General features: G+C 46.6%; 1 protein-coding gene across 2 annotated transcripts in view; it reads right to left on the minus strand.

The window, feature by feature from the left end:
- SNAP29 (synaptosome associated protein 29) overlaps nt 1-21,032 on the minus strand; it is a 39,117-nt gene that overhangs the window by 12,469 nt on the left and 5,616 nt on the right. The window contains exons 2-5 of one of the 2 annotated variants that reach the window (XM_080821471.1): nt 18,279-18,475; nt 12,263-12,348; nt 9,220-9,318; nt 1,804-5,101 (exon numbers count right to left, since the gene is read on the minus strand). In XM_080821471.1, the coding sequence (XP_080677597.1) occupies nt 4,944-5,101; nt 9,220-9,318; nt 12,263-12,348; nt 18,279-18,475 (540 nt within the window). In that variant the 3' untranslated portion in view covers nt 1,804-4,943. Of the gene's footprint in view, nt 1-1,803; nt 5,102-9,219; nt 9,319-12,262; nt 12,349-18,278; nt 18,476-21,032 lie in introns of those variants that run through there. The other variant, XM_080821472.1, reaches the window with a different exon arrangement.

A 21,032-nucleotide genomic window follows, 5' to 3' on the forward strand; every position in this document is an offset into this window, starting at 1 on the left:
ATCATCTTCTTTCCCATGAGAATGTGAGTTCCCTGAGAATAGGGCTTTTGGCCTGTTTCGTGCACAACCATTGGCCCAGCACCTGCATTCTGTCTGGATGTTCCTCAAACTCTTCATTTTCCTCTGCCCATCACCCCAGACTTGCTTGGGTTTTTGTATTCCTTAAAACTGTCTGCGACTAGTTCCTGTGGTCAGAAATCTGAGTGCTATCTTCACCCTCTCCCTCACTTGGCAAATCCATCCCTAATACCTGCCCTGCCTAAGGCTCTCTGGGGTCCACCCCCTCCCTCCCTGCCACACTCTAGTGTGGTCCCTTCTTCAGCTCCTGCCCGAACCATTACAGAGTTCTTCTCTTGAGCCCATTCCCAGCTTGTTCTCCTCACTGACCTAAGGGTGATTCCCCCCCTTGAAATATATACATTGGTTTGCTTTTCCCACAAAATTGGGACCGCAGTGCAACATCAGTTCTATGTCTGTTCTTTCCCCATAATGTAAATCTTGCAAGCATCATCCTGTATGCTCTGGAAGTTTTCTGTAACTTCAACTGTCTACCATAGCTGGAGGTGAGCCACAATATAGTCTACCATTTCCTTAGTGAGGTGGTTTCTTGGCCTTTTTGTTCTTATAAGTAATGCTGTCATTCATCTTTATGGTCCTTCCAAAATGCAAATCTGGCCATGTTATTCTCTTGCTTAGAATCTGTCAGTGCCTTCCTGTCATGGAAGGTCAGTGTTGTCTGACTCCTTGAGATGGCCCATGAGGCCTTTCATCTGGGACCTGCCTACATCCCTCATGTCCTCACCCTCCTACAAACCAAACTTTAGCTGTTCCATTACTTGCAGCTCCCAAATGTGAGCCACCTGGCTTTTTTTGCTTTTACTTTTATGTAGCATCTTGCCCTTGTCTTCCCAGAGGAGTCTGCCACTATGTTCAGATCCTAGCGTTCCTTATCTATAATGATGCCCAGAGATGATATCCACTAACCCAGAGTGGCGTTGGGGATCCAGGCTGCCAGTCCACTGACATATAAGATTTTCAAGATGGTCTAGTCCAGGTTCCAGGTGCCTTCTCAGAGCTTTCAGATCTAGAAGGAATTGCTATGCCTGTGGTCAGATGGGAAGGTGGAGCCAAGAGAGTGGGGCCAAGGCTAGGCTGGTCTGCTCTCCTTTCTTGGTGAACTATGGTGTTTAGAGTGGCCATGAGCCCTGATGGGATCCACTTGCAGAATACAGTGGCCAGCCATCCTTCCTCCTCCCACTCCTAGGAGTACCTTGTGGCAGTCTAAATGGGATGGCCAACTATTACAGACCATGGGTCAATTGCAGTCCGCCATGTTTTGCACCTCCCATGAACTAAGTGGTTTTGACATTTTTAAGTAATAGGAAAAAAAAATCAAAATAATTGGATTTTGTCACATGTGAAAATATATAAAATTTAAATTTCAGTGTCCATAAATGAAGCTTTATTGGAACATAGTCACTCTCATTTATAAATGTCTTTGGCTGCTTTTGTGGTACGATGGAGGAGCTGAGTAGTTGTGACAGATTGATTGGCCCATGAGCCTGAAACATTGACTCTCTGGCCCTTTACCATTTGCAGAGCCCTGATCTAAAAAGTGGGGCAGTGTGGTCAGGGAGATAGGAGACAGATCGGAAGAGCACTCTGAAAGATTAAATGAGAGGGTTTCAAGAAGAAAACTTGTCCACAGGGCTCGATGGGGCAGCAAGGACCAAATATATGAAGGCTCAACACGGAGGAGCCCTTCCACCCGCTTTTTAAGAATGACTATATGGGAGACAGAATCTAATTTAAAAAACTTCACATTTTATTTTACAGAATATGGTCACTTGTTGAGTTGAAGGCATGGAACTTAAGAGCTGTTCCAATACAGCCTGAACAAAAACGCCTCCCCTCCACCCCTGCCCCCAGCACTTTTAATGACTGGCTCATCGTTGTGTACACAAGACATTTCATTATCAGACCCGAAGATGCTAACAGTGGTAATTTACAAATTCTGAGAAAAGGCCTATATATAGGCAAAGTGTAAGAATTTGTTTTTGTTTTTTTACTAAATTGGTGTAGTGTACCCTTAAAATGACATATTCACAAACATAAGTTAGAAAAAGAGAAGTTAAAATGCACTTATGAATTGTTTTCTTGCTGCCTGAGTTAAACTCATGTCTCCTTTCCTACAGAATGCAAAAAAGACAAGGCAGCTCCACTGGTGTTGTTATAGATCACTAGACGTTAGAAACAGTTTCCTCTGAAGGAGAATGCACTTATGTTTAAGTTAGTAGCACACTTCACATATAACCAACCTAAAGTTAGAAAAGCCACTTTTTTGAAGGCACAGTTTATGTTTCCAGCTCGATTGTGGAAATAAAAACCTGTCTTATAGACCCTATCTGGATAGAAGGGTGAATTCACTGGTCTTGTCCATGCTCTCAAAGCCCAGCCACAGCCAACTCAGGCCTGAGTGTCTCCATGAGGCAGATGTGTCTAGTCTAGAGGACAGAATGTTTTCATTTTGACCGTAATCATCATGTGTAAGGATTCTGGAGGCTCCAGGCTTCCCTCTGCTCTCTGAAAATGCAAACAACTTTGCTCTATCAAGTAGAATCAATAACTGGTCCTTCATGGGCATGGGAGAGGAGGGGGAAGACCCAGCAGAAAGAAGCTGCTGGCTAGCGTGTAGCTTGGAGACAGCTCCTTGGTCAGGGCCTTTGGGAAAGAGGGTCTAAACAAGAGTGAATAATGCCTATGTGCTAAGTGTCAAAAGACGCATTTCTAGAAAAGTGGCTGTGCTTTCCTTCTATATGCTTGGGGGGAAAAGAAAAAGGAAGGGCAACTGGGTTCAGTGATCTAAGAAAAGACGGGGAAGGGGTATGATTTCCCATGCCACTTCGCTTCAAGTCAGTGAAATCACTACTCTCGTTAGGCAAAGAGCAGGTTGTGGAAGAGAACGTCTGGCAGTGGCCTTTCCATGTATAATTGGTTTGAAAAAGATAAGTTTACATCTGAGGTATGATGACTAATCTACATGAGTCTCTGCCTGATGATGACAGGCAGAAACAGCTATCATGACATAACGTGGAAAGTGTTAGGAAAAGATCAGAAACGATTAGGAGTGGAAATGTACACATGGGCTGCTCTCCGGCTTCATGCTTGTCAGCAGCCTTTTTGCTGAAAGCCCTCCAAACTTGTTTTGTTTGGGCTAGGTACAGGTTTAGAAGTTTTCCTTTTACCCACTAATAGAATAATCACGATGAGCTCATCTGATAAACGCCTAATCTGACTACCTCTGTGTTCTCACCTACTGGAATATTCATAATGATGGCCATTAGACTCCGTGAGGCTGGAACAGGACAGAAAGCTGTACTTGCGGATGGAAGCTGTCAGTTTTGAGGACTGGCACACACCACGGAATAGAACTTCTACAAATGAATTGCTACATAAATACTGATGCATGGTTGCAGCATTTCAGAGACTTCCTTTCCTTTAAGAGACTTTGTTTACAGGCTACAGAACCAAAGTGGTGAAGGTCACATTAACAGCACCATGTTGTCAAGGTGGAAACACAGTTGTTTTGCATTTCCTGACCTAACCTATCTTATTAAAATCAGCTCCTTTCACTGTCTTCAAAATATTGTAATTAATTTGCTTTTTACAAAGACAAAGGTCTTGTGGCTTCAATTATTCTGCTGGAGGTACCAACACAAAGACGTTAATCTCATTACAGAAATCATTTTTAATGCATCCCACTTAACAAAGAATCACTTAAAAGCATTCATTAAAATTGATTTCTGTAACGAGATGAATGTCTTTGTGTAGAACAAGCTGGGCCAGCTAAAATGATAATGTCTGGGCTTTTTTTTTTTTTTTTTTTAAAGCCAAGTTGTTATAGATATTCAGCATCATTTGTGGCGTTCCAGTCTCCAACTGGGGTGGCAGAGAACCAAGAGATGAGTCAAGTTATCTTGGAAGAGGTCGAGAAGAATGGGTGGGAATCCAGACCAGTCAGGAGACCCCAGGCATCGAACAAACATTGCCATTCCCGAGGCTGGGTCAAGGTGCTCTCCAAAGGGGAGGAGCACACAGTGGGGGCACTCTCTGTATGATGCTCCATTCCCACAAACTGTAGACGGTCTCCCCAATCGGCCAGCTGGGCAGCCTTTAGACAGTGGCACATCTAGCCCTAACTTTGGACAGCTACTTAGAGGTGTGAGTGCCTGGGGAAGCAGGGCTTACACAATTCCCTGCGCATTTCCAGTTATCACAATGAGCGGTCCTGATCTGAATGCCTCCTACTATGCCAAGGATGGTGGTCAGGAGCGGGGAGGTGACATCTATCAACCGAAGAGCAAATGCTGACATTTTCCATTTCTGAACACTGATCCTTTTCCAGGGTGTTGAGAGAATCACAGTGTGAACCTAACACTGATCTTTTTCTGTGGTTTGAGAGAATTGCAAATGTGCTCAATGTGTGTGTGTGTGTGTGTGTGTGTGTGTGTGTGTGTGTTTTGGGGTGGTGGTGACTGGTAGGTCAAGCTGTGGGAAGGACCACTCCCCATAAACATAGAGAATGGTTGTCCCAGGATTGAAATTCTGCCCACATCCTTCCATATGCTCGTGAAAGTGAGAAACACAACTGTTCCTCTCATGCCGGAACACTCCTCAAAGGCCCAAGATACTCAGGGCCAGGCTACTGTGCTCAGACTAAAATTCTAAGCATTCAGTTCAGAGAACGGAGGTGATGGCTCTAAAAAAACGTGGGACACACACTTCTCATAATGACATCTCCTAGGACCCGCTGTATAATTATAACATTTGGAAACATGTATTATGTTACACACTAAAACAATATAAATGAACTTCTGGGGAGTTTGAAAGAAGATCTTTGGGCTCTTTTCATCACAACGGAGTGGAGAGAGCCTTCTCTGTGTTTAAAGTTGCCTAACTTTTCTTTCTGTGCTTTTTATATTGACATCTAACTTGTCCACTTTGGTTGTGAGGCGGTCAAGAATGTCATCTTGCTCCTCGATTTCCATCTGCATTCCCAGGGCTATGTCCTTCAGCCGGCCTAGTCCCATGGATAGCTCATCTGTGGGGGAGGGAAAGGAGACACAGGGCTGAGCCAAGTCAAATCGGGAGCTGCTGCTTGTTCCATGCCTGGTGCTCAGTAACATTCACGTCACCGAGTCCTGTTTCTCTTAGGATGGTAAAACTCTAGGGCTTTGGTTACGTTTTCCAAAATGTGTGCAAGTGAAAAGAAAACCTGCTGACTCCATATAAAGTAATATGTGCTTCATGCAAAAGCCACTCCTCCCCCAGATGTTGGCCCAAGACAACTGCTCTTAATACAGTGGTGTTTGTCCTTCCTGTGCTTTAAAAAATGCATAGAGTTCTACGTGATTTTTCAGCTGCCTCTGAACATTCTAGAGGGTTACGGCACATCGCAAGATCAGTTAGTACCCAAGAAAAAGAGAAGTTCAGAGGGGTCTGGAAAACATATTCCCTCCCCAGACCCCATGGTAAGTATCTGGTAAGTATGGTAAGTATGCAGGTAACCAATAGCCAGACCCATGGGCCTGCTCTTCAGGAGCAAAAACCCCATGTCGGCAGGTAGAACTCAATAGTGCCAGCTTTCCATCCTTCCATCTCCCACTCCTTAAAGCTAGATCAAGCACAGATTCGGAGTAGTAAGCATGAGGATCCCTATTTGGAAACACATCTGGGAGAGACCCAGGAAGCCCCCCGCACCCACAATGCTCCTGCCCCAGGCTCCCTCCTGGAGAAGGCCGCATCCCACCCCTCCTTCCACTCTGCAAGAGAAATGGGTACTTTGTCCCTGCCTTGCCACCTAGGGTGCTCTCCCAAAAAATACATGGACTACAGATGTTCCCACTGGACCCAAATGCTGTGAGGTCTTGTCACCTATGTTATGATAATTCACATTTTCCTATGTCCATTCATTCATTGCTACCACTTCTCAGATCCATGAACACACCCATGCTGTGAATGTCCTGGCACACGACACAACCTGAATCGGGCTGGCACCGTTTCCTTTGCCTACTCTGCCGCCAGGAAGAAGCTGGCCGCAGAGGTCCCCGTAGTCCAGGGTCTCCATGTAATAAGGAACAAAGGGCTGAAGGTGCCAGGTCCCTTCAGAGATGCTGTCTGGGGCAAGCCCCATGGAGACTGTGGAGCACACAACTTTTGGCAAAGGTTCAGCCCTAGCGATAGGTTATATCACTACTGCTGAAATTCAAGTTCAAATGTGAGGCGTGAGAGTCCCACGTCTATGCAGGACACATACAGTATGGGGAGGAACCAAGGTCAGTCCCACGGGGTCTGAGTTCAGATTCTGGCCCCCTTCTTAATCCATGCTCCCAGATCACAGCTGAGGGGAATTCCTTTCGAGATCACAGTCCCTTTGAGATCGACTAGCCACTCTGGTGCCAGCTTCCTTCTGAGCTCATTCTATTTCCCTCATTAGGCTTTCCCATTCTTTGTAATAAATATTTTCCCTTTGTTTCGAAAAGTTTTAAAAATCAACATCACCTCCGTTTTTAAAAGGGATAACATCTGAAAGGACGTGGTCAGTCCTAGCAGTATGTAAAGGGCACATCAGGCAGAGGTGACATAAGGAGACCTAGGGTCATTGCGGGGGAAGAGATATGCTGGAGGCCCTCTGGGGTCCCTGATGGGGCTCAACCAACTGCAGAGGCAAGCCTTGACTTCACTGATTCTGCCAGGGTGAACTTAGGTAGTGAAGTGTCTTCTCAGGCTTCAAGACAGTGTGTGTGTACATGTGTGTGGGTGTGCATGTGTATGTATGTGTGCACATGTAAACAGTGGGGGGGGGCATGCACAGAGCTGCCTTTTGCCCTTTCACTAGGAGCAGCAGGCTAAGAGCGAGCCAGAGGAAAGAGAGAAGAGGAGGCACCTCATAAGCCGCCTTGCAGCTGAATTAAAGATAAAACATTAAGGAAAGAGAGGTCAGAATACACAAATACTTGGCACTAGCACCACAAACTTAAGCAGAATCCAGTCTGTTTTTTGAAAAGTTGTCTTCAGCTCTATGCTTCTTGAATTTACTGACACCCGTGACCTTGCATTCCATGGAGAGTAAAGTCTGTGAGGTCACCCCAGGCCTCAGGGAATGTGCTGCAATGGGGACAGAAAAGTTAAAGCAACAGGTATACTAAGATTAAAAAAAAAGTGTGATAGAGTAAAGCCACCAGACAAGGGAGCTGGCGTCAGAGGGAAACTTGCTCTGGTCCCCGAGATAAAGGCAGGAGTGGGAGATGCGGGGACTGTGGTAAGGTAGGAGCGAACTTGTGAAGGGCGGCCAGGCACAGCCTGTGTCAGTGGGTCCCATGGCTCCAGGGTGCCACGCCAGCCCTTCTCAGCCTGCCACACCGCAGGGGACTGCCTGCCTAGGCTGTAGGCATCACGCCGACTGCTGACGTTCACACGGAGGGCAGCAGTGGTGAGCTGCAGGGTGGGCAAACCACGGTTTTTATTTGACCTTGCTTACGTCTATTCTCTCCGACTGATGTTTCATTTCTACGGAGATCTCTTTTAATGCTCAGAAGGAGAATTCTTTTCCCTGACCGTGTAACTCCATTTCCAGCAAATCTAGGTACAAAATGCGGCCAAGGATGTGCTCACAGGAATGACCAAGGGATTACGTGCAGGAGCGAACGATGGGAATGACCTGAGTGTCCAAGAGCAGGGTGTGGGGCTACTGACGTGGTGCTTTTCAAAGAACTTCGCAGAAAAGTAGTTTAGGGAAGTCTTCAAAATATAAATTAAAAAGCAGGATATGGAAGTGTGTGTACTGACAGAGGTACGTGAAAAACGGAAGGAATAACACCAAACCAGAGATTACTGTTGGAAAATGGGATTCCAGGTGATTCTTTCCTCATAGCATTTACCTAACTTCATAGTTTTCTGTGATGAATCTGGTTACTCAGACACAAAGGCTAAATGTTGTTAAAAAGAAAGAATATGGATTTGCCTAATAGGCTGTCATGCTATTCGCTCCGAGCTGCTGGAACAGCCACTGCTCTGGGCGAACCACGGAAGGGGCCCACAGGATCCCTCCTGGGGGAGAGAGAGGAGGAGGAAGTCTGCACACAGATGCTCAATGTGCATTGTCATCAGCCTCAGTGTTGTTTCCAACTAGATACCTTTAGAGCGGGGAAAATTTAACCTTGGGTCTTACCCCCTTTGCCATCTCCCAACAGGGCTGGGAGACTGACTCTGACCCAGGTCACCCTGCGGGAGATTCCCGTTCATGGGGTGAAGGTCAGAGGACGCAGCACATCCGAGTTGCCACCTAGAATGAACTCACGGACACCACTCCCATGCCTGCTTCTACTGCCCACACACACTCCCCGGCCCCGCACTTGAACTTCAAGTAACTAGCTTTTCTCTCTCCGTTCAAATATGAATCAGAGAGCTTGCCTGCTAGGCCAGAGTACAGAGGTGCAAACCTGAAATAGCCCTGGGTTCCCTGGAATTTACAGTGTGGTCAGAGGCCATCAGATAGACCAGCAGGTACATGACTCCAACAGGTTAAAGCCAGGCCCGTAGCTGGAGAAGGAGCCAGCCTTCAAACAGTGGGGAGGAAGGACACTCCAGGCAGAGGTGGGCAGGGGCTTTCCGGAAAGCACTCAGAGCCACATGTGATGAGGGGAGGAGAGGTAGAGAGGTAGGTGGGGCCAGAGGCTGGGTAAGGGACCTGGGAACTCAAGGAACACAGCTCTGCGGCCCGTGTCTGCTGCAGTGGCTACGTGAGTGTGCAGCACTTACCAGGTCAGGCGGTTCCCTATGGGATGTTTGGGGTTGCTCATCTAACCCTCTCCCCCATCCTCAGAGGCAGGCTCTGTTCCTGGGCCCCATTCACAGAGAGATAATGGGGCTCTCACTGCGACACTGTGCGGCCCCTCAGGGTCTCCTGGTCCCTGCTGCTGTCACAGCGCAGATGAGAGGTGGGGAAGGACAGAAGTGGACAGACTCCGGAGAGAGAGAGAGAAGGGCCGTGACCATATTGGATTTGACATGTGGGGAGGGAGACAGCAGACACCAACCGTGGTTTGGTCCCGAGAAACCACTGGCTACTGGTATACTGGCTGGGCCCGACACCGGCTGTTGGGAGCACCAGGGTCCAGAGTAAGGGACCTGCGGAGGCTGGCTGAGCTTCAGTCTTACCTAAATTATTGTCCATCTTCTGGTGACAGGCTCGAAGGTGTGGGTTCTTCGGATAAGCCTCGCTGCTCACGGCAGGACCCGCTCCTCCAGTGATGGCGTCTGAGTTTGGAAAGAAACACCAGGAGAACAGTTAACGGATGTCTCTCGAAACGCTGCTTCACAAAATTCATCTTAATTTGGAAAATGGCGGGGAAGGAATGAGGCAGTTAGTTGTGAGGCCATCCAAAGAGATGAGTGCAGGGATGGACAATGTGCAGGAGGGAGGAGCACTGGGCAGGCTTGTAAGGGAGGGAGAGGGGGGTCAAAGACCCTCAGCTGGCGGGTCACCAGGTCAGACTTTGGCCACATGCTGGGGAAAGAGACAGGGACTCATTTGAGTGATGATGTGGTTGTGGAACTACAACGAGGCACAACGACATGGGGCTGTGGACAAGGTCTACAAGGCAAGGTTTAAAAATCAAAATAACCATTCATGTTTCATTCATGTTTCATTCATGTTTCAAAAAAAACCCAAGTGGGATCTACATACTTTTAAATTTTTTATTTTTATTTTTTAAAGATTCTATTTATTTATTTGACAGAGATCACAAGTAGGCAGAGAGGCAGGCAGAGAGAGAGGAGGAAGCAGGCTCCCTGCTGAGCAGAGCGCCGGATGGAGACTCGATTCCAGGACCCTGGGATCATGATCTGAGCCGAAGGCAGAGGCTTTAACCAACTGAGCCACCCAGGCGCTCCCATACTTTCAAATTTAAATTCAATTAATTAACATATAATATATTACTTGTTTCAGGGATACAGGTCTGTGATTCATCAGTCTTATACAACACCTGGTGCTCATTACAACACTTGCCCTCCCCAATGCCCATCACCAGTTACCCCATCCTTCCACCCCTCTCCCCTCCAGCAACCCTCAGTTTGTTTCCTATGATTAACAGTCTCTTATGGTTTGTCTCCTTCTCTGATTTCATCTTGTTTCATTTTTTCCTCTCTTCCCCTGTGATCCTCTTGCCTTACTTCTTAAATTCCACATATCAGTGAGAGCAGATGATGACTGCCCTTTTGTAGAAAGCAAAAAACTTTAAACGATCACTGATGTAAAAATAGAACTGCACAGATCTTATTTATTCCTTTCTTCAAATGCACAGTTTAGTTCTTTCAAAGTGAAAGAACCTCAATCTTACCTAAAAAAGTTTCAAGTGACAGAAACTAATAAACGAATTATTGATTATAAAAAATATCAAAAATCAAAATCAAAATGGCTATATTATGGAAACAGGATCGTGGATGACTTTCTCTTCTAGAAATGTATTTGCATGCTGCCTTTCTGCTTCAAATACAACAAGCAAGGAAAGAAGAAATGCTAATAATGCACATTTGCCTCAAATCTTCCTTGAACTGCAGTTTCTAGACGCACACAGAAAAGCCCTATCATCCCAGTTTCCATCTTCGGGGGAACTTCTCTTTCCAGACTCGGTGGATTTCCTCAGGCACAGCCTACTGAAACCATTCCATACACACGATGTCGGTTTTTGTTTTTTGTTTTTTTTTTTTAAAGGCTCTTCAGTTACTACAGACTGTACAAATTAAAACTCCTTTTGGGGCGCCTGGGTGGCTCAGTGGGTTAAAGCCTCTGCTTTCGGCTCAGGTCATGATCCCAGGGTCCCGGGATCAAGCCCCGCATCAGGCTCTCTGCTCAGCGGGGAGCCCGCTTCCTCCTCTCTTCCTCTGCCTGCTTCTCTGCCTACTTGTGATCTCCCTCTGTCAAATAAATAAATAAATCTTTAAAAACAAACAAACAAACAAACAAACAAAAAAACCTCCTTTTAATTCCTTAAATTCGTGTCTTTTTGGGTACAGGCTTCCTACTCTACTTCCTCAGGCTCCGCCGAGCTCGGATTTTCTGTGGCCCTCACATATTTTAGTCGTCCCTCATGTCCTTCCATGGCTTTCGCCTTTCCAGATTGAACTGCAGTGATATCCCTCTTTCCTGACCCCCGGCTCTTCCTCCATCAGGGTCTCTCCTTAGCCGTGTCAACCATGAGAGCGGTGGGTTCTGGAGCATCGAGGGCGTATCCTGCTTTCCTCAAAGGGAGCATAGGAAGCATTTGATTCCTGGAACCGAATAATGTGCCTGGCCTTCCAGGGGTCTGCAGGGACTTCCATGGGGCCGAAGTTCCTTTCCAGATAAAGGGTATTTCTGAGCCTATTGTTTGATAAGAAGAGGATGACACCACACACAACCGACTTTGCGCACCTTGTTCATGCTGCTGCTTCTCTGGCCCCTCGGGCTCTGGGGCTACATGAGTCTCCCGCTGCTGTGAGGCAACTACCACAGACTTATCCTTCTGTTCCGGGGCCTAGGAACTCAGGACGGAGCATACTGGCCTAGAGTTGAGGGTCAACAGGGCCGTGTTCCTCCCGGAGGCTTTTGGGGAGAATCTGATTCCTAGCCTTTCCCAGCTTCTAGAGATTGCTTGTGTTCCTCAGCAGGTGGTCCCTGCCCGCATTTTCCAAGTCAACAGTGGAGCATCTTCCAATTTTTGACCATCTCTCCTCAGCCTCCCTTTCCACTTACAAAGGGGCCTTTGTGATCAGACTGGGCCCAGCTGTTTAACTCAGGATAGTTTCCCCATCTCAAGATCAGCTGGTTAGCAACTGTAATTCCCCCCTTGCCACAGAACTCAATATACTCATTGGGTCTGGGGAATGACAGGTCATTTTTGGGAGGCTCTTCCCCTGACCACAGAGGTTTTCCAGCTGTTATCTTTTCACTGCTGGAAGAGTTCAGAGCTTCACGGGGCAGGAACTAACAGTGGGCAGGCTCCTTTCCAATGGGACACAGGCTCCCACTTCCTTATTCCATCCGCCACGGGGTGAGAGATGAGCCGTGCCATTAACACACACCCTCCAGCTCCCTGGGAGTGGCACTGGGTCCCTGACACCCTTCAGCCACAACAGTAGCTGGAGTCCCTGCTGCCCCCCACTGCTCCACCCCAGGGCCAACCCGGAATCCAAGTGTGGCCAAGCATAGGTCCCCACTGACCTGAGTCATTCAGCTTCCTGAGGTTTGGGTGGCTGGCCTGGTACTGGGCCTCCTGTGCTTTACTGGTACTTATGGCTTCTTTCAATCTTTGGATAGAAGTTAAGAAAAGAGAACATTTAGAAAGAGGAAACACCTATGACAACTCAGTCCGTCTTTTCAAGCAATGCCCATGGGCAAAAAGCAAATGCTTCCTCTGACCAAAGCAGGGATATTCATCAGTGGCTCCTGGGAGTCCGGCCTGCAGCCCGGGGAACTTCTGAGACACCTGCTTTAGAAGAGCAGCAGCTGGTTCAGTGGCTCTCCCTTCAGGAAAAGGAGACTCCCAGGACCAGGGGGAAGAGAAGCACACGACAAATCTGATTTTGCACAGCCACAGGCCGAGAACTGCCTTTACAGTGACCACTGGCAACTGACCGGATGATAGAAAGACTAACTCTGAATCTTCGTTAATAATTGCTTTCTTCTCATTAGGAGACCTATGTTACAAAAAATTATACTCAATTATTTCTCTTTTCATTTTTTAAAAATGTCATCATTAAACATTTGTTTTTTTCTTGTTTACATAAATCCCTACAAAACATCTCTGATTTTGCTTCCTGGGTCAAAAGCTTAGTCTGCCCACTCCTGTGACAGACAGGGACTTCTCTAGATAACTCAGGAGATGCTGAGACTGTGCCTGACTCTGTGCATCCCTACGGGCCTGGCAGGGGCTTCCCCCGCCCCCAGAAGCTGGGCCTTGCGGCATAGTCTGCTCTTCTCCACCCTGCTGACCGGTGCCCTGGCCCCTTGTTGGCCAAGCTGGAAACCAATCATTGTCCCCGTCTGCCCTCTCTCTGCATAGCTCCACTCCCAGTAAGCTATACAAACATCCTCTCAATCCCCCCGCAGATCCCCAAAATCCAGCCCCTCCTTCTGCCTTGCTTCTTTATCTTTACATGGGTGAGCCCCTGCCTTTCCAATCCTTACCCAAAGATGCCAGGAATCTTTCTAACATCCCCTGCATGAACCTCTCCAATTAAAGTCTTTATTTTTTTATTTTTTGAAAGATTTATTTTAAGATCTTTTTTTTTTTTTAAATTTGAGAGACCAAGAGAGGGAACATGACAAGGGAGAAGGTCAGAGAGAGAAGCAGACTGCCCATGGAGCTGGAAGCCCAATGTGGAACTCGATCCCAGGACTCCGGGATCATGACCTGAGCCTAATGCAGTTGCTTAATCAACTGAGCCACCCAGGCACCCATAAGATTTATTTGAGAGAGAGAGAGAGAATGTGCATGTGTAAAAGTGCAAGTGGGAGGTGGGCTGTGGAGGGGCAGAGGGAAAGAAACTTCAAGCAGACTCCCTGCAGCAGAGCCTGATGTGGCGGTCCATCCCATATCCTGTGAGATAATGACCTGAGTCAAAACCAAGAGTCAGATGCTGAACTCATGAATTTATTTACTCATGAACTACCCAGGCACCTCACTCTGGTTAAAGTCTTTTAAAAAATTTTTGGGGCACTTAGGTGGCTCAGTGGGTTAAAGCCTCTGCCTTCAGCTTGGGTCGTGATCTCAGGGTCCTGGGATTGAGCCCCGCATTGGGCTCTCTGCTCAGCAGGGAGCCTGCTTCCCTTCCTCTCTCTCTGCCTGCCTCTCTGCCTACTTGTGATCTCTCTCTGTCAAATAAATAAATAAAATCTTTAAAATTTTTTTTAAAGATTTTATTATTTGAGAGAGAGACAGAGAGAGAGAAAGAGAGCACAAGTCGTGTGGGGGGGTGGGTGGAGGGAAAGGTAGAGGGAGCAGACCCCCGCTGAGCAGGGAGGCCAACTGGGGCCTTATCCCAGGACCCTGGGATCATGACCTGAGCCGAAGGCAGACGCTCAACCAACTGAGCCACCTAGGCGCCCCTGGTTAAAGCCTTTAATGTCCCCCCACTGGTGTAAGCGTGCATCCCATGAGGCTAAAGGCATCCCTGATTAAAGCCTTTAAAGTCTCCCCACTGGTGTAAGCCTGGACCCCATCAGGCTAAAGGCATCGTAGGCCCCCAGTGCTCCAGCGATGTGCAGAACAGAACAGAGCCTCCTATAATCTGAGGATTTCATTACTCAGAGGCAGTGACTGCAGAGGTGCCTGGGTGGCTCAGTTGATTAAGCATCTGACTCTTGGTTTCAGCTCAGGTCATGATCCCAGGGTCCCGGGACAAGCCCTGCATAAGGCTCCACGCTCAGCATGGAGTCTGCTTGATATTCTCTCTCTGTCTCCCTTTGCCCCTCACACTAATGTTGTCTCTCTCTCCCTCTAAAATAAATAAATAATATCTTAAAAAAAAAAAAAAAAAGCAGTAGTGACTAGAGGTCTAGAACACACCACTGGTTTCCCTGAACACAACTGTGAGCCCCACATGCCGCCAGGCTGGTGGAAGCAGCAGGTGCTTGCAGCTGAGCACACCTGGCCATCATCCAGCCTACATACCCCAAAGCTGACTTTTTTCCTTTGTGCTCAGATGTATATGGTAGATGTATACGTAAATGACAAAAACTTGGCTTCTTTGTGAAAGATGGCAAAAAAGCCAATTCTAGGGAGAGTGACAGAAATGGTTAAGGAAGAGGACTAAAAGAAGAGTGGTGGCTCTTGGTCAGTAACTGAGTCTTGAATAAGTCAGAGAGTCTCAAATTTAGGGAGTGGTTAAATATATGATCTGAAGGGACATCTCCGTGAGCTTTATCTTATTTTAGTATTTTTTAAAGATTTCATTTATTTACTCATGAGAAACAGAAACAAAGAGAGAGGCAGAAGGAGAAGCAGGCTCCCTGCAGAACAGGGACCCCAAACTGGGACTCCATCCCAGGACCCTAGGATCACGACCCCAGCTGAAGGCAGATGCTTAATTGACTGAGTCACCCAAGCATCCCTCTCCATGAGCTTTAAATGCAAATGGGAACCAGCAGCTTATGAAGCTTTGTCAGCAAATTCAAAAATGGCTTACCAAGAAACAAACAAAACTTCAGAGAAGGCTGAAGGGTTTGTGTTACAAGGATATACACAAGATACATAGGATTTTTTGTTTGTTTGATTAGGAGGAATTTATTTTAAAAGCTTTTATATCAGAATATCGCTGTATTTACGGAGTAGGGTTTTGACAGGATTACAAAAATTTACTCATTTTATAGAAGCAATTACACATTACAGTGATTTTTGCAAGGGTAAGGATTTAGGAGATCACGGATAGCTTTGCAGGCCACGCTTCCATGTCAAGAGTCTGCTGGGCTCCCACTTTAGAAATAGCCAATGCCTTTCACTCGTCCCGGCTTCTCCTGTGCTTTGACTGCCACGCGCCTGCCACCTTCCCCTCCTTTAATTGGTAGGACCCCACGTAACCCTAACTCTACTTGAGAGGTTGGCACCTTGGTTCCCAGGGCAAAGCCCCACCTCCTCAGGGTCTCTGCTGCATTTACCAAGTGATGGGAAGAACGCCCCAGCCGAATGGGGCTGATTTAGGGGCAGAAGGCTAGGTGGGGGCACGTGACATCAGGCACCAAGAGGCCCACCTCGCTGAAGCTGGTCCGGCTGCTTCACTCCTGGGACAGCTTTGTCAGAAAGGCCTTGAGTTTTCAAGATGCTTCCCCCCAAAAGTAAGGTGCCCTGGGAGCCCCAGGACTTGAAAGACTTTTAAAGTATGACCAGGGTTAGGTGGGTGGGGGTGGGGGTACAGCACTAGCCCCAAGAAGCCTTTGGGAAGGGACATGTCGGACACAGGAAAGTGCCAACTGAGGGCTGTCTCTGCTGCTGAGTTCATGTGACGTAGATGTCTTAATCCAAAGTGACAATGGACATCTCAACTTCCCCTGATAACATATAAATACCCAAAAAGGGGGACACAAAACATCCTTCCGATTTGTAAATGGCAAATCAAACCAAACCACAAAAAAACATAAAACCAAAACCAAACAAACAAACAAACAAAACCCAACCAAATGAACAACCCCAGAAACTACCCCAGTTGGGGGAAAAAAGTGACAGGTATCTGAAATCAGGGCCAAGCTGGAAAATCAGGGATGGGTAGTGGTTATGACTGAGCCACAAAACCAATCAATGCTCCTAACTCTGGCTAGCGTATTCTCAGGGAATAGCTCCCAGGCCCAATCAACTGCCCATTCCCCTTCTGCAGTTTCCTCTCCGTAAATATCAATGATCTGCCTGCCTGGTCTTTCTGCTACACCCTCAGTTCCTTCACCTGCACTTGTTTCTCCCCAGAGCCACTGTGAGCTGGAAACAGTTTCCCAATTTCTTCCCTCCCACATCCTGGGTCCTAATCCAGGTGGTGGCCACACAGGTGTGGAAATGTCAACAACATACTTAAGATGTGTGCAGTTTACATCAGTTACGAACTTAAAAAAATGCCTCTTAAAAAATCGATCTAGGGGAGCCTGGGTGGCTCAGTTGGTTGAATGTCTGTCTTCGGCTTAGGTCATGATCCTAGGGTGCTGGGGTCAAGCCCCACATTGGGCTCCCTGCTTAGCAGGGAGTCTGCTTCTCCTTCTCTCTCTGCCTGCTGCTCTGCCTACCTATGAGCCCTCTATCTCTCTCTGCCAAATAAATAAATAAAACCTTAAAAAAAATTGTTCTGTATTCCAGATTTAGAAAATAAAAGATAAACAGAGAGGCCCGTGTAGTAACATTATGTCAGACCTTTCTCTGGGTTAAATGAAGTAGGCTACAAAACCAAATGAACACTGTGATTGCAGCTATGAAAACACTGAGTAAGGGGGGGAAACTAAGTTTTGAGTTTTTGTACTATGGTAATTAAGGTGTAGATTTTCTATAAAATGGTTATATTGTTATTATTTTTTAAAGATTTTATTTATTTATTTGATAGAGAGTGAGAGAAAGCATGAGAGGGGAGAAGGTCAGAGGGAGAAGCAGACTCCCCATGGAACTGGGAGCCCGATGTGGGACTCAATCCTAGGACCCTGGGATCATGACCTGAGCCAAAGGCAGTCGCCCAATCAACAGAGCCACCCAGGGGCCTGGCTATATTATTTTTACAATAAAAAATAAATACAATGGTCAGAGATATGAACAGTAATCTACTTTAGCAAAAACTTGACTCTTTTATCTTCGTACACATATTTAAATACCTGCCCAAATTACATATATGATTTTATTACCTAACTGAAACTTCTGAGAAAAATAATCACTCATTTTAAAATGAAAGTTAATGGCCAGACTGCATTAGATATGGAAATGTTGGATATAAAGACTTTTTAAAAAATATATTTTATTTTTTTATTTTTTATATTTTTAAAGATTTTATTTATTTATTTGACAGAGATCACAAATAGGCAGAAAGGCAGGCAGAGAGAAAGGGGGAAGCAGGCTCCCTGCTGAGCAGAGAGCCCGATGCGGGGCTCGATCCCAGGACCCTGAGATCATGACCTGAGCCAAAGGCAGAGGCTTAACCCACTGAGCCACCCAGGCACCCCAAGACTTTTTTTTTTTTTAAAGATTTTTATTTATTTGAGCGAGCGAGCAAGCGATTGAGCCTGATTGAGAGCACATGGAAGGGGAGCAGCAGAGGGAGAGGGGGAAGCAGCCTCCCTGCTAAGCAGGGAGCCCAATGCGGGGCTCAATCCAACAACCCTGGGATCGTGACCTGAGCTTAAGGCAGATGCTCAACCAGCTGAGCCACCCAGGTGCCCCAGATATAAAGACTTGTTAAAGAATTTTTAAAATTCTGTGAAGGGAGGAACATTTATACTGATTAAGCTTTCTGAGGTGAATATTCTTTCAAATTACAATTACTGGAGCAGTAATTTAATTTTTTGGAGACCCTATTTATTCAATCAAATGAACAGCATCAGGAGCACTGGAAAAATGTTTCTTGTTTCAAAATGTGTGAGGATGAATCCCTTCCAATGAGTAACTTACACATCTTGGGTCCCTTTAAGGCACTAGAAGTGGCTTCAAAGTCTTGACCAGTTGCATTAAACCCCATTTTCAGCTACTTCATTTTCGAATGGCTGAAGACCCACTCACCTACTATTGGCCTGGGAGGTGACGGGGCCATTCTGTTCGGGTGGAGTCTCTGCTGGTTTCGATTTGAAGTAATTGACGAATCCCCCAAACATGCTCTTAATGCTGTTAATGTGCTTCTGGCTGGTCTTCAAATCCTGATCCATCTTGTCCACCATCCTCTCTGTGCGTTCTAAGACGCCTCGCTGACGATCGAGCTCCTGGGGAAAATGAGAGGTGATGGTGTTACACCATTTTGTAACTTTCCCCTCTCCAGGGGACACACAGCAGGCTTGTCATGAGCCCTCAGAGAGCACGTATGGGGACAGATGCTGCCATCTTTCGGGGAAAGGTTATCCCTTCGGGGAACACCTTCCTCTGCCCTTTCCTGTCCTGCCTCTACTGGCTTTCTTTCGTATTTGCTCTCGAGTTCTTCTCCCTCATGCCCACAAGAGGCTGGCTCAGAGGACCATGGTAAGATGTGCAGGGCCTGGACTGGCAGCACATCCTCTAGCTCTCCCCCTTTCCTGGCCCCCGTGCACCTTACAGGCTTTGACATGGCACTGCCCCCATGGACTCTGACTCTTGTACTCCCCCTTTTCAGATATGGGATTTCTGTTGGGTCACTGGACCCACCTGGCCCTGGTCACGCCTTCAAATTATTTCACAGGCTAGGTCCTGGGTCATTTCTGGGCCCTGCTAATATCTGATTCCAACTCACCCATAGTTTCACCTTTAAAACCTGTAACATGAAGGTGATTCTGTCCCGGGCCTTTCTGCACGCTACTCTGTGCTTGTAATAATCCTCGCCCAGATAATTGTACAGCTCTGCTCCTCATTTAATTCAGGTCTCTGCTCAGAGGCCACCTCCTCCGAGAAATCTTCCCTGAATACCTCCTCTAAAGCAGAACTTTGGGGCACCTGCGTGGCTCCATTGGTTAAGTGTCTGTCTTCAGCTCAGGTCATGATCCCAGGGTCCTGGGATCGAGCTCTGCGTTGGGCTCCCTGCTCAGTGGAGAGCCTGCTTCTCCCTCTGCCCCTACCCTTGTTCATGTTCTCTCTCTCAAATAAATAAATAAAATCTAAAAAAAGAAAAAAAAAAGTAGAGCTGAGAGTTCTGAAGGTGGATGTGAATGTGCCACCATAGTAACATTAAAACCTTCCCTTGTGCCAAACTTGCTTGGGTACCTATCTCGGGCCATTCCAGCCATGCTCCTTTTCCATGATCCACCTTTCCACCCCGGAGATGCTAAAGCTTTCCCTGTTTTACTTCATGAGGCCATCCCCGCCCTCTACTACCTTTTGATTCTTCCAACCCTGCATCTGTCTGTGGCTCAGCAGTTATGTTGCCCATAGCAGATAATAATAGCTAGAGATTTCTCTCTTAATACCATAAAACAGAATCACAAACAATTTTTAAGTAAATGCCTCTGACAACTGAAGGATAAAAACAAAAATATAAACAATGGGTTTATTAGAGCCCATTTCACTTAAAAAAGCACTAGTAGAAAGGTTTTTTATTTATTTGTTATTATTTTTTAAGATTTTTATTTATTTATTTATTTGAAAGAGATCACAAGTAGGCAGAGAGGCAGGCAGAGAGAGAGGAAGAGAAGCAGACTCCCCACTGAGCAGAGAACCCCATGCGGGGCTAGATCCCAGGACCCTGACCTGAGCTGAAGGCAGAGGCTTTAACCCACTGAGCCACCCAGGTGCCCCAGAAAGGTTTTATTTTTTATGTTATTTGTGTTTTTAAAGATTTTATTTATTTGACAGAGAAAGACACAGCAAGAGAGGGAACACAAACAGGGGGAGTGGAAGAGGGAGAAGCAGGCTTCTTGCAGAGCAGGGAGCCAGATGCGGGGCTCAATCCCAGGACCCTGGAATCACAACCTGAGCTGAAGGCAGACGCTTAATGACTGAGCCACCCAGGTGCCCCAGTAGAAAGCTTTTAGAACATTTAGGGACCCAACATGTAACCTGAGCTCTCAATGTTTATAGTGGATGAACTTTTAAAACATAATGTGTAGGCAGAAAACAAAAAATCTTGTTGGAAATAAACTTAGAACTGCTGAGATTTATAACTTCAAATAGTTTAAATGTTTTTCACCAGCTCCTGAGATGTGTCTGAAGAAGCCATCATGTTCTTTTAAACAAAAGGAAACATCTTTACCGGACTGTGTCATCTGGGTGAAAACTTCCAAGAGCTTAGTTTTAGAAGGAAAAAAAAAAATGAGTTCCTAATTTATCTCGAGTTTCTCCTTCCAACATCTCAGGTTTGTCATGTTCACGTCCATTCTGAGATAAGTCTATTCTGGAATAAGGTAAGGCTCTAAATTAGGATTAAAATTATTTTCTCCAGCATTTACATGGTTTCTGAGTTGATATATTGCCAACAGTCCAGTCCCACCAGCTTAACTTCCCCTGCGGCAGAAGATGAAGAACAGGAAGCAGGACAGGCACCCAGCTGCCTGGGGTGGGTGCTGGCCCAGGCTCTGTCACACAAGGACGCAGGTCCTCGGCTTCCCTCACAGCCAGGGCTCCCCCGGTGGCTCATCTCACCAACCACCTGCCTTCTTGCTTTGGCCTCCCGACCTCGATTTGGAGAGTAGCAGCAGTAACAAGTAGCTGGCAAAACCTCCCCCAGTTCACAATGAGATCTTACTTTCTTCTGTTCACAAGTGACACAGTCTCTCAAATTCCAAGTCTGCATCACGGTACTAACTCGGTAAGGAAACCAAATGTCTTGAGTTAGATGCTACGATCGAAGTGAAGAGA

This window comes from Martes martes (assembly GCF_963455335.1).
Source record: "Martes martes genome assembly, chromosome: 13".
In the NCBI taxonomy this organism is placed as follows: domain Eukaryota; kingdom Metazoa; phylum Chordata; class Mammalia; order Carnivora; family Mustelidae; genus Martes; species Martes martes.